Source organism: Podarcis bocagei, assembly GCF_964188305.1.
Source record: "Podarcis bocagei genome assembly, chromosome: 12".
NCBI lineage: Eukaryota > Metazoa > Chordata > Lepidosauria > Squamata > Lacertidae > Podarcis > Podarcis bocagei.
Genome location: NC_138137.1, coordinates 33,396,108 through 33,408,941, shown reverse-complemented (window position 1 = coordinate 33,408,941; position 12,834 = coordinate 33,396,108). Strand labels below are relative to the sequence as shown.

The following is a 12,834-nucleotide window of genomic DNA, read 5'->3' as shown; positions in this document are numbered from 1 at the left end:
GAATTGTAGGTTGTTTTAAACTGTCTTTAATACTATGTTTTAATGTTGTGACCCGCCCTGGGACTTTAGGATGAAGGGTAGATAATTAAAAAATAATAATCTGTAACCAAGGCTTCTGTCAGCACTTAAAGCACCATACATTGTAACTTTTGCAGAGGTCTGAGACCTAATGCCTCATGTAATCTGAGATGTATAACCTTGCAACCAAACGTATAGCCATCCACAACTCTAAATAGCTATCCTTTAATATTAAATAAGAAGAAGAAATGGTTACTTCACAGATTGATACCCAGTAACAATAGTTATATAGGCAAGAATTTATTTTGTGTTGTGTTAGTTTTTTAATTTCACGCTGTTCTGTGCATACAGAGCAACTGGATAGAGCAAGTCTGTAGAAGGCTGGCTTCTCTTAAACTGTTTTCATTTTATGTTTTGAAAAGCCTGATCGGCAAAATTGTTACGTAAGCTTACTGTTGTAAAAATAATTCAAATTATGAATGCTTTGTGGTACTCTGTCACTTGAGATGCAAATGTTACCTTGTTGAAGTTGTTTGCACTAAAATATACATGAAAAATCACTTGCCATTCCTTACATTTAATAAAGAAATACTTCCCCTTTTCTCCAATATTTAACAGGTTTTATTTCGACTGAATTTCTTGGTTGTGGTGTTGTGCATAGTGATGGATCGGTCTTACCAGTTCTATTACTTTGTTCCTCTAGTCACTGTCTGGTTTATGATCATATATGTTACATTAGCTCTATGGCCTCAAATAGTCCAGAAGAAGGCCAATGGTAAATATGATTCTCTTTTGTATTAAAATAACTTAAGCACTTTATTTTGCATTCAGTTATATTCAACTTTAAATAGCATTGTGATTTTTTTTTTAATACATGGCATTCTCAATAGTAAAATCAAACTACATTTTTGTAAAGCAAAAATATTCTATTTGCCTCAATTGCTGATCCAAATAACATAACAGATGATAGTCACAGATTATAATTGTTAATGTGGCCGTTTGTGGAAAGGGAGGGTCAAAAATGGGGGAATGCTCAGCAAAAGGAGGTAGGCCTAGGCAATTATTATTATGTTGGGATATTTAACCTTTTACTTGTGTCGGGTTAACAGAAAACAGTAAAACAATTTAAGAGAAAATACTAGAACTATTTAGAAAATTAACTTGCACTTTTAAAACAATCAAAAGATGTATCTAAAATATATGTGTTTGGACACACCATTATTTAGTTTGTAGTAGCCTCCTGAATACCTCAGGTTTTGTGGGGGTTTTTTTGTATGCTTGGTTCACCTCTTGGCCTGAGAGCTTAATGCTGAATGATGGCCTGCATAGAGCCATAATTCAAGGTAATGTGTGGCCTACCTTCTTATTGAGTAGAGAGAATTCTATGCCAGAAGGGTCCATGGAGGGAAATAACACTACCTTTCACATACTTTTCTCAGCCATAGTTTCCCAGGTCTGGTGCTTCTCTTTTCTCTTCCTAACTCCAAAGGGCTTGTTCAGGGTTCACTTAGTGAAAATGTCACCACCTTGACACCATATAGCCAATCAGAGTTGGCTGTGTAATGTCACTGGGGGCAAATGAACCCTTGCCCTGGCTGTGGGGAGGGCTGTGAAGCTGCCCCTGCTGCCATGACTATCTGGCTAGTGCCGCACTGGCTGTTTCATTGCCCTCCGGTGCTGCCCAGTCAGACATTTGCTGCAGTCTGCTTTAACAATACATGACTAGCTGGGGTGGAATGTGGGTTAGGAAGGGCATCCTATTGAAGTAATGTACTGTGGGTGGGTGTCATGTTTCCGTATTGCAGCACTTTCAGAAGAATTTCTATCTGAATGTTCATTCCCACCTACACGCAGCTGTCCCTCTTGTGTATAATGTAAAAGCTGCAACAGTTAAAAAAAAATGCAATTAAAAAAGCTTACTGCCTAACATTAGTCTTGTTTTTGCTCTTGTCCACAGGCAGTTGCTTCTGGCATTTTGGTTTACTGCTGAAACTAGTTTCCCTGTTCATCTGTATATATTTTCTAGCGTATTCTCAGGTTTGTATGATTTGTATATTTTGGTACAAGTTAAATATTTGGATTCTAAGGCATGTTAGAAAGCAAACATTTAAGCTGTGTTCAAAAGCAAAGCACTTGCAGCTATGGGACAGTCATGGCAATCAGCCTGTTGCTTCCGTAAGGAACAGGTTGTGGTATCTGAGAGCGAAGGACATGCTTTTAGCTCTTTTGTAAATCCATTAAGTGTTTCCACAGAAATTGGTGTTGGAATGCTTGGGTCTGAGGGTGGCGCATCTGTTGTCACAAAGCACATCAGCCTGTGCTTGCATCCAAAACTGGCTGTTTTGTTTTGAGGAGAGAGAATCCCCCCCCCCCTCCTTTTGCTGAAACCTTGGTAGACTTGGTTGCTAAAACCCAGGTCCCAACATTTTTCTAGTGAGGTAGAGGAGAGGCATATCAAAAATGTTTGGGCATTAAATGTTTGCGCATTTCTAACATTAAGAAAAGGAGCAGTTAGAACAACAAGATTCTTTCTGCTGCATTTTGTTGACATTGAAATATGAATATATTATAAATGAAAACCAGATCATGTTTGCTTTCTGGTATTTGACCATAAAAATAATTGAAAACATCCAGCTGCAGAATGATTGGATTTAATATTCAGGAGAACTGTATTCCTGTCTCTGTCTAGTGGACCACTCTGAAGCTTTTAGAATAGGAAATTCTGCAGCCCAGATGAGCAGCAGCCTGATAAAAGACATTGGAATAGCACCTGTCAGCTGGTTTGAAGTTTCTGTTATTAATCTCCCAACCCCACTCCCCTGATTGATGGGATTCCAGCTTTGCTTACCAGGCTGTGCTCAGGCTGAGGAACTGCATGAGAAGCATGTGCTTCCACATTCAGCTGTGCATTAAAAAAAACACCTCATAGCTGAATGGGAGAATATATTTTGTATATATTTTTGGATATGGAATGCTTTCATTTTGCCAATGCTGCCTGCTCTTCAGGGCTAAAATGCAACTCAGCTGTGACTTCAGCATACGATTTATGGCATATGTGGCCTTATTCTGAGCATTTGAATGGCACTTGACTAAGAGAGAATACTGTTCACAACCATCTCTACAAAGCACTTGCAACTCTTCAATGCCTAGTTCCTTTGGAAAGAATTATTCACGCCCTCACAATTAGGCATGGATTTCAAAACATCTCTCTCTCTCTCTCTCTCTCTCTCTCTCTCTCTCTCTCTGTGTGTGTGTGTGTGTGTGTGTGTGTGTGTGTGTAAGAGAGAGAGAGTTTAAATGTATTTTCTTTTCAGAAACTTAAAGGACATGTTTGTTTGTTCCAATTGATGTTGTTTCCATTTGAAGACTTGCAGGGCATCCAGCCATTTATTTTTTTTAATAAGAGAGTTAAAAGCTTTACTTTGATGAAAGCTGATTAAAACAGATGTTTAACTTTAAGAAAACTTTATTAAACATTGCAGAATCCTTTACTGTTTTTATTCAGGGAACATGGATGTATCCTTTTTGTTTCTTTTTAAAATAAGGATATTCTTCAGCAATTTTACTGTCACAAAAAATGGAAAGAAAATGTTGGTTGTGAGTGTCTCTTCAGCAGCAAAATACTAAATTAAAATATACATCTGGCCAACTTTCAGCTCTCCTGGAGGAATTGCTTGATAGGTTCCTGACTGTCCTCTTTCTTGCCTATTAGTAGTGTTTTCCTCATTTTTGTTGTTTTCTCAGCCTGAAGACAGAAAGCATTTAATAAGTAATCCACACTAATGGATATCATGAATATATGTCTGATTACAGCCAAGAAACAGAATGTTTCTTTTTCCAAATTGTTGAGTGTAGATAGTGTCTGCAATTATACATTACATCATTGCAAGCTGTGGCTCTGATCCATAGATCATTGTACACAACACCAGAATGCACAAGGCAGTCTCTTTCTTTTCCAGTCTTGAGATGCAGAACATTATAATGTGAAAGAATAAGTATTTTCGCATGCCTGGATAGGGAGACAAATCCTAATAGGCTGTCTGTGATTTTAGGATGCTGGACTTAAATGTACAGTGAAATGATAAAGTATTTTATTCTAATCTTATGAAGGTCCCTGAGCATCTCCATTTACCTGCTTTTAGAAATGGAATGTTTGTGTTATATGGCCCATTGATGTGACTGAACAGTTATATTCTTTTCATGTCTGTTTATTACAGGGTGCATTTGAGAAGATTTTTTCTATTTGGCCATTGTCCAAGTGCTTTGAACTAAATGGGAGCATCTATGAATGGTGGTTTAGGTGGAAATTAGATAGATACGTATGTACAGTTTATTTTTATTTTTTATTGTTGATTTTGTGCTTTGCCTTTGTCAATTATGGCTGCCAGTCTTAGGCGAGTGAAAGCAAATTATGATCTCACTCTTCAAATCATAGAATTGTAGATTTGGAATGGAACCCGAGGGTCATCTAGTCCAACCCCCCTGGAATGCAGGAATCTGAACTAAATGAAAAATGAAATTAAAAGAAGAAAAAAGTTTAGAAAATTGCTCTGGTTATTTCACTAGCTGACTCTGTTTATGAAAATGTATGCAGCAAACCTCAGCGAATGCAAATTAGTGGCTGTAAGCCAGTGGTAGGGGACCTGTGGCCTCCAGATGTTGCCAGACTACAGCTCCCACAAATCCTGATTGTTGTCCATGCTGGCTGAGGCTGATAGCAGTTGGAATCAGATAATCTCAGGAGGCTCTACACAGGTTCCCCAGAGCTGCTGTAAATCCTTGGTCTGTAGTTTTGTATATTGACAGTTGCTCAGTAATACATGATAGACCAGGGGTCTGCAACCCGCGGCTCCGGAGCCGCATGTGGCTCTTTTACACCTTTGCCGCGGCTCCAGGGCGGATACTAGTGAGGGGAGGAGGCGCATTGTGCACCCCGACACTCCCCACTGTGGCAGGCGCTGTACTGGCTGTGACGTTGCATGGGGGCGGTGCGTGCGTTAGTCACGCACCGTCCTGACGTCACCTTCCCGCCCGCCCGCTACATTGTAAGGGGCGTGTACGCTGGTCACTGCATTGAAAGGGGGCGTGTACGCTGGTCACTGTTTTGAAGGGGAGTGAAGAACACACACACAAAAAAAGGGTAACTTGTTAATTTAACGTTTATTTCTATGAGGAGGAGTAATTCTGAGGGGTCGAACAAAGAAATAATAAAAAGTGACAAAAAGTTATTTTTATAATGACGAGTTTTGCGGCTCCCAGTTTTTTTTTCTTTGGAAACGGGTCCAAGTGGCTCTTTTTGTCTTAAAGGTTGCAGACCCCTGTGATAGACTGAGCACATTGGGCACTTTTGCCTGACCCAGAGAGACTAACTTCATCCCGTTGCGCCTTAAGAGACTGGCATTGGTTTTTTAAATTCAGGCATTGTTGGTGAATGTGCCCATTACATGTGGGTACCTGAACTGAACTGTCTTCTTAATTGCACCTTTGCTAAATCCTTCAACTGAGCAGTTCTTCCTTTCTCTTGCAGGTCATTTTTCATGGGATGTTGTTTGCTTTTATTTATCTAACATTTCAAAAACAGCAAGTCCTCTCAGAAGGAAAGGGGGAGCCACTCTTTCCAAGCAAAGTTTCAAATGTTTTATTATTTATTTCAGTTGTTTCTTTTTTGGTAAGTTTCTGAGATACCTTACTCAGCTATTGTCTCTCTTAATTCCTGAATAGTTACTGAAAGTGGGGACAGTCTTCATGAAAATTAGTAGCAAGCCTTAGGCAAGCCATAAGAACCCAAGGTTATTGGTCTGCTGACATTGTTTTTAAGAGTTTTGCCCAACTACACTGAATAAAGTAGAGAACTTCGGGGGGGGGGGGAGGCATCAGGTATTTCAACACAGAAGAAAACCATCTCTAAGGCTCCAAATCTGTGCAGGTTTATTTAGGATTAAACACCATTTTATTTGGCTTACTTCCTGGTATGCTTGCATAGGATTAGAGTCAAAGTGTAATTTGTAGGGCCAACACTGCTGTTCCGCTGAATAAACTAATTTCATTTCTAGCACTGCAAAATAATTGTGTTCTTTGATGTATCCTCCATATATGTAGTTTTAATTCTATCAGTGTTTAATTGTTTTTAACTATTCCCCCCCCCCCGTTTTTAGCTACAGTGGTGCCTCGCAAGACGAAATTAATTGGTTCCGCAAGTTTTTACTTCTTGCGAGTTTTTCGTCTTGCGAAGCACGGTTTCCCATAGGAATGCACTGAAAATCAATCAATGCGTTCCTATGGAGACCGTCCGGGGACAGAGGGGAAGCGCCGCTCTGTCCCCTCTTTTGAAGCAAGGGGCGGAGAGGAGAAGATCGCTTCTCCGCCTTGCCGCCCCTTGGTTCAAAAGGGGTCCGGGGAGAGAGGGGAAGGCTTGTGGGGCTGCCCCTTGCTTCAAAAGAGGTCCGGGGACAGCGGGGAAGACGCGCTGCGCTTCCCGCTATCCCCGGAGCTTGCGGGGCAAGCTTCGTTTTGCGAAGCAAGCCCATAGGGAAATTCGTCTTGCGAAGCAACTCAAAAACGAAAAAACCTTTCGTTTTGCGAGTTTTTCGTCTCGCGAGGCGTTTGTCTTGCGGGGCACCACTGTATTCTTATTTTTATCTGTAAGCCACCTTGAGTCCTAGTCAGGGGAAAAGGCAGGGTATAAATAAATAAATGTATAATAATATATATGTTTATATTTTAGACGTACTCTATATGGGCCAGCAGTTGTAAAAATAAAACTGAGTGCAATGAAATGCATCCTTCGGTTTCAGTTGTGCAGGTAATTCTGTTCCCTTTGTTGCTTGTAATTACAGTCTTTGATTATAAACACTCACCCAGGATGTAAAGTGCTAAGGCTTACAAAACTACTGAGAAAGCTGGCCTTCACAAGTAATGGTGGAGCAGTGTCAAACAATGTGCAGCAGTCTAAGGTGTTTTGTGCACTTTAGATTGCTGCACATAGTTCAATTGTCTGGGGTAGTTCCCTCTCGCCCACTTGTGTGGTTGATCATAAACATGTTCAGTCAAAACAAAGTAAGAGCATTTGAACATAATGGCACTACTGTGATAGCAATAGGTCTGCAATTTATTTATTTTAGAGCATTTTATTCCACTCTTCAACCAAAGAGCAGCATACATGCCATTAATTAAAACAAGTCCCTTTTTTGCAGACTGACAATCTCAAAATACATGATAAAATTATTAGAGTTGGGCTGAAGACTGCAGGTCCCTATGCACAGGGTTCAGGCAATATGGCAGTCAGGTGCCAAAACCCACACATCTAGCCATCTCTCTCTTTCGGGAGGCTGGCATTCCCCTATCAACTGACGAGACTGTTCCCTCATTACAGAAGAGCCTCAGGGACAGAACTTCATTCCCCCCCCCCCTTCCCCGAAGTGTGTTGCATCCAGTTACTTAGACTGAAGAAATCTGGCCTGAAATTCTTTGTCCCAGAGCTTACAATAGGAAACATTGACAAGAGGACTGGTGTCCACTTGAGCTCCAGCTGAGCTCCCTTCATTGGCCTTCTCCCACCTTGTTCTCAGTTTCCTAGCCAAGCTAGAGTGTGATCCCGTAATGCGGGGATGGGGAGCCTTGGGCCTTCAAGAGATTGTTGACTACATCTCCCATCATCCCTGCCCATTGGCCATGTCGTCTAGGGCTGGTGGGACACAGTATTTATTAGTTTTCTCATATATATGTTGGGGTGCTCAGTGAGGCCTGATTCATATGTAATGCTAAAAATATAGGTTAGAATTACATAAACTGGCTTTTTGAGACAGGTTTTGCTTTGCAGCTTGTGTTGATGAACCATAGTTTGCACAAATCAGTTTGGCTCCGTTGGGATGCAAAACAAACTGTGGTTAGTTTAAACCAGGAAGTAGCTGCTTCCAGTTTCCTCACAACTTTGCTGGATGGAGAGCAGGAGGTGCATGAGTCCGAGCCTCACACAGGCTCATTCTCATATGCTCAGCTACTGCTTAGACTTTTATTGGGACGATAGCTGTTTGGTATCTAATACATTTCTTTGCAAAGGCCACACTGTTTTTCAGTAGAAGCAATTGTACAAGGCTAGGATCTTCATTCCACCCCCACCCCCCAATCTTCACATTGCAGAATTCTGATTACTACTCACAGAACGCAGTGTTCTGCACCACAGTTTGAAAGCCAGTAGGTTTTGCATTTTATGAAATGTATGAAATACGTTCAATAGATGTGCTATTAATCCAATCTTAGGCTGTCTGTTCAGAACCATTGAGTTTAGAAGGATTTATTTACAGCTAAGTGAACAGGATTGCAGCCTAAAACATCTTTTCACGCAGCTTCTTTTGTCTTTCAGATTTTAGCTTTTATCCTTATCAGGAATATACCTGGCTATGCACGTTCTGTATATAGTTCATTTTTCGCTTGGTTTGGCAGAATTTCCCTTGAGGCAAGTAGTATAATTTTATTGTAATTTAAAGGATCAAACACTTAAGTCTGTTTACAATAAAACTTTAGTCGATTTGTTATATGGCATTATGTACAATCGAGAATTGGGTGGCTGTACTATATAGAGGCACAAAAATGTTCCTCTAATATACCGCTTCATTTTTTAACAAAGCAATTTTGAATTTGTCCAGCTATGGGCATCTTGAATTTGGTGCTGTCAATCTTAAATCCATCTCAGCTACCACCTGAAATACCAGCAATGTAACCAACCTAATGCAAAGTGATGAAAGACCTGCACAGCAACAGCTGGCTTACAACTCATGAAGCTAGAGTTCTGTGCATGGTTTCTGGAGGACACTGAGGCAGAGGACTCTTGTGTCTTTAACAGTTGTGTCAAGCAAAAATTCAACAGGTTAAACATTTTCTAGTATGGATGTAGAATTAAATGGGGGTGGGGTGAACTTTGCCTGTTGACCTTCTGGGTGGTAGATATTATTTTTTGGCCCCTAATTCATTTTGAGGCCATACCTGCCAGAGAGGACACAAATTTGCCTAGGACACAAAGTATATACAAACTTTTGGGACCTTGTGCCCTCTTTTGCAAGTGGGGCAGAGTGCATGGTCCACGTACCAGACCCAGGAAATCCTGTTGGCATTTCTGCATAAGACTTTAGCCTGTATTAAAGTCTTTGTTGCTCTTGTGACACAAACATGTCAGATATCATATGATTTATAGCATATTTGCCTAGTGTTCCAAACCAGCTTTGGGCTTAAAGCTTATTTTCATGATAAATGCAATTCTAACTTCATTTTTTCTCCTTTTCCAGCTCTTCATCTGTCAGTACCATATCTGGCTGGCAGCAGATACCAAGGGGATCTTGGTTCTAATTCCTGGCAATCCCATGCTCAACATTATTGTCAGCACTTTTATATTTGTGTGTGTGGCGCATGAAATTTCCCTGATCACAAATGATCTTGCACAGATGGTTGTTCCGAAAGATAATGCAATTCTGCTGAAAAGGTTGCTCTGTGTGGGTGGATTTTTTTCTGGACTTCTCTTTCTATCGGCATTTCAAGAACAATCCAGGCATTAGCGTCCAATAAATCCGAAAAGCTTCGCTTCAAGCTTACATTGTGTTTGCCTGAGCCCAAAACTAAAGAAATAAAAATCAACTGGAATTACACAAACCAACCACAACTTCTCTGTGTCTGGGCAACGAAGGAAAGCTATCAAAATGAAGGCAACTGAACATATACATGGTGGCAATGTCACCCCTTTGCAGGGGGATATCCACCCACTAAAGGAAGAAGAAACAGAAACACACTGTATACTACTGCGTGTGAAAAAAGACATATTTTCTACTTGAGCGTTTTTCTGGTTTACATCTCTCTCGAGAATTAAAGAATGGAGTGTGATTTGCTCAAGAGGCATTTAGAGACTATTGCGTCAATTTTACGTTGAGACATTATCAAACTTGTTAATAATTACTAGCATATCATAACTGATGTATTTGTATGTTTCAAAGAACTGCTTTTATTGCAAGAAGTAAAACAGACCCTGATCCTGGAGCCTTAAAGGCAGTTAAATTCCTGTCAGTTTACTTAAGGAAGCCAGTTTATTATTTGTGGACAGCACCGTGTTAAATGGATTAACAGCTGTAGCCTTTTCTTTAAAGAATTCAGCATCAGTGTGTGGTCAGGTTTTTCTTACTATTTTTGGAGTGTTTCTGAAAGTAAGAGGTTAGTAACTTTTTTCTGATTAATGCAGTGGTAGCCAATTTGACACCCACCCCCCACCATTTTGTGAGCAGCTCCCATTATCTGCTGGCTGGGGCTGATGGGGAATTATAGTCCGTAACATTGGCTACTCCTGGATTACTGGTTTTCTATGGCTACTACATATCTAGGAAAGCCTTCAAGCACTGGAGGAAAATCACATTAATTTATAATCTTATCCATGTTTACAAAGTGTATAGCATAGCATTTCAATGATCCATTTTCATTCATTTTCCTAAGTTTTCATAATTAACATTAATTTTTAATGTTTGAGTGGTCTCATGTTGATTTTTCTAAAATCATTGCTTTTTCATCACTGTTTTTAGTTTACATAATCAGTGCTTTGTATCTTACAATATTGGTTTCCAAATTTCAATGAAAATGAAAAGTCCCCTGCCCCTCTCCTATCACGTTTTCCTTTTGTCACCTGTCATAGGTTTGTACTCACACCCTGTAAAAAAAAATGAGGCAGCTAGGATATTATTCAACTGTGCCCCTTCTCCAGCTGCAAGCAACTGCATAGGAATTGGAAATGTTTATATCGCACACACTTCAGTGTAGAGGTCAGGTACCTAGCTATGAGTATTATGATCCTGATGTTTTTTTCATTTTGGTAGGAAGAGGTTATTATCTTGCATTAGAGTACATGAGAAGAGTATTTTACAAGTGACTATTTTTAAAGGGCTGCAGCCAGACAGTGTGTTAAAATCAGCATAGTTTTTTTATCCTTAATGGATAGATTAAACAAGCTTTACATTCTAAAATGTTAGTTTTCTGTTCTGGCCTTTAGGATCACATCATTTCTAATGTTCTCAATTTAGCCTAGTTACAATCTTAAGCGTGCTGTGCAGATGTGGAAACTCCAGCAGTGCAGGTTGAAGGAACAGATTGCAGCATAATGGAGCTGAATTATTTTTATCCTTTTGAATTCATGATTCTAGCCGTATTTTGGGCAGCCTCAAGGTACATTAAAGTAGTAATAGGACAAGTACGGTACAAATTCTAGACACCATCCTAATATCTGTATATCATGTAGGGGTTTGATTCAAATTTCATGCTTCCTTTTCAGAAGCTGTCCCTGGAGTATCTCAAATTGCTGTTTGAGCAGTGCCAATTTCAACAGGCAGTTTGGGGCTTCTTGTAGGGAAATAGTGAGCATCTACCAGTGATATCTTCACCCTTTATAAAGTTCTTGTGCCCAGACCCCACTGATGGGAGTTTTAAACAGCATTTTTGGATTGCTGGGGGGAGGTAACTTTTACAGAGAGACTTTGGCTAAAAGAAATATAGGTGCACACCTGGGAGTGGGGCGCTTGATCCTTTTGAGTCTTGGCCTCGGCGGTTGTCTCTGCTACGCTTGTATGCTGCATATGGTTTTAGGGCTTGAAAGAATGAAGACAGTATTGGTTTCGATGCATACACACAATTCTAGGTAATAATGAAACAGTATGGCTTTTCATTTATGGGCTGTGTTTTTGATTTATACTTTTGACAGGGGCAACTTTGGAATCCTGTCACAGAAAATCAAATTTAAATATAATTGGGGGGGGGTAGGATCCCGCTAAATAAATGATGGATCTCTAATGAAATTCATTTAATGCTCAAGTTGAACTGTCTTCCTTGCACTGTTAACAAACTACAGTGTGCAAGCTCCATACACAGTTGCCAGTTTATTCACAATCGTGTAAAACTGTTCTTTGCCACTGATTGTTGCATTTTTTTTGTTTTTCACTTCAGTTTAGCTAAGCCAGTGAAGGTTGGCAAGCCCGTGGGCTGCATGTACAATTGACTTGTAACATTTAAGGAGTGAGATGTCTTTACTTAGGGGTGGGAACTTTGTTATGTTTATAAACCAAGTATTGTAGATATTTTATTTATCTGTTGTACAGATTTGGTTAAAGATTATTTTTTAGGTTTGAAATATTGCACTTGTTTGCTATTACTGTATGTGGATAAAATATATTTTCTTTTAAAGTTATGTGAAAAATATGAAGTAATTTAAACATTAAATAAGTGTGCTGTGGGTGCCTATTTTTGTACTGGAAGGAGCATCAATTAAGCAGAAGTGTGTATGTGTGGTATTTTTTTCTAAGGAGTCTAATACTTGATTTGAATTCTGTATTCTAATTTGTGAGAATACTGAAATAATACAAACATTGGGGTTATGCAGAAAATTACAGATGAACGGTTAGGGGACGATCTTTAAGGATTGCACTAACCAAAGGTTTCTGCCAGTAATTCACTTTTTGCCTGCCAACTTCTGAATGGCAGTGTAGCTACAGATTCCAAAATTGCTTACTCAGCAGACTATATTCTGATAGCACTTGAGTGCTCATTTTTTTCCAGTTATTACCATAGGTTGAAATAAGTAAACCAGCCACATAAGCATATAAAGGACTATTTTAGCATTATGTCAAGGTCACATTGGCTATTTAGCATGCTTCTGCCGTGATTTAAAGTAAATGTAACTACCTAACCCAGCAGTTCTCAACACAATAATAGCATGTATTGTGCCAAGATTATTCTTTTTCCTAAGAATTATTCAGAAATTACTCATGAGACTAACTAGAGATGCGAAGATCCAGA

At 39.6% G+C, this 12,834-nt stretch overlaps 1 protein-coding gene across 2 annotated transcripts in view; it reads left to right on the top strand.

Moving 5' to 3' along the window:
• CASD1 (CAS1 domain containing 1) overlaps positions 1 to 12,279 on the top strand; it is a 31,538-nt gene extending 19,259 nt beyond the window's left edge. For both annotated transcript variants that reach the window (XM_081163077.1, XM_081163078.1), the window contains exons 12-18: positions 637 to 793; positions 1,976 to 2,055; positions 4,236 to 4,337; positions 5,546 to 5,686; positions 6,743 to 6,820; positions 8,381 to 8,473; positions 9,300 to 12,279. In XM_081163077.1, coding sequence (XP_081019203.1) covers positions 637 to 793; positions 1,976 to 2,055; positions 4,236 to 4,337; positions 5,546 to 5,686; positions 6,743 to 6,820; positions 8,381 to 8,473; positions 9,300 to 9,566 — 918 coding nt within the window. In that variant the 3' untranslated portion in view covers positions 9,567 to 12,279. The remainder of the gene's footprint in view (positions 1 to 636; positions 794 to 1,975; positions 2,056 to 4,235; positions 4,338 to 5,545; positions 5,687 to 6,742; positions 6,821 to 8,380; positions 8,474 to 9,299) is intronic.
• The last annotated feature ends 555 nt before the right edge of the window (positions 12,280 to 12,834 follow it).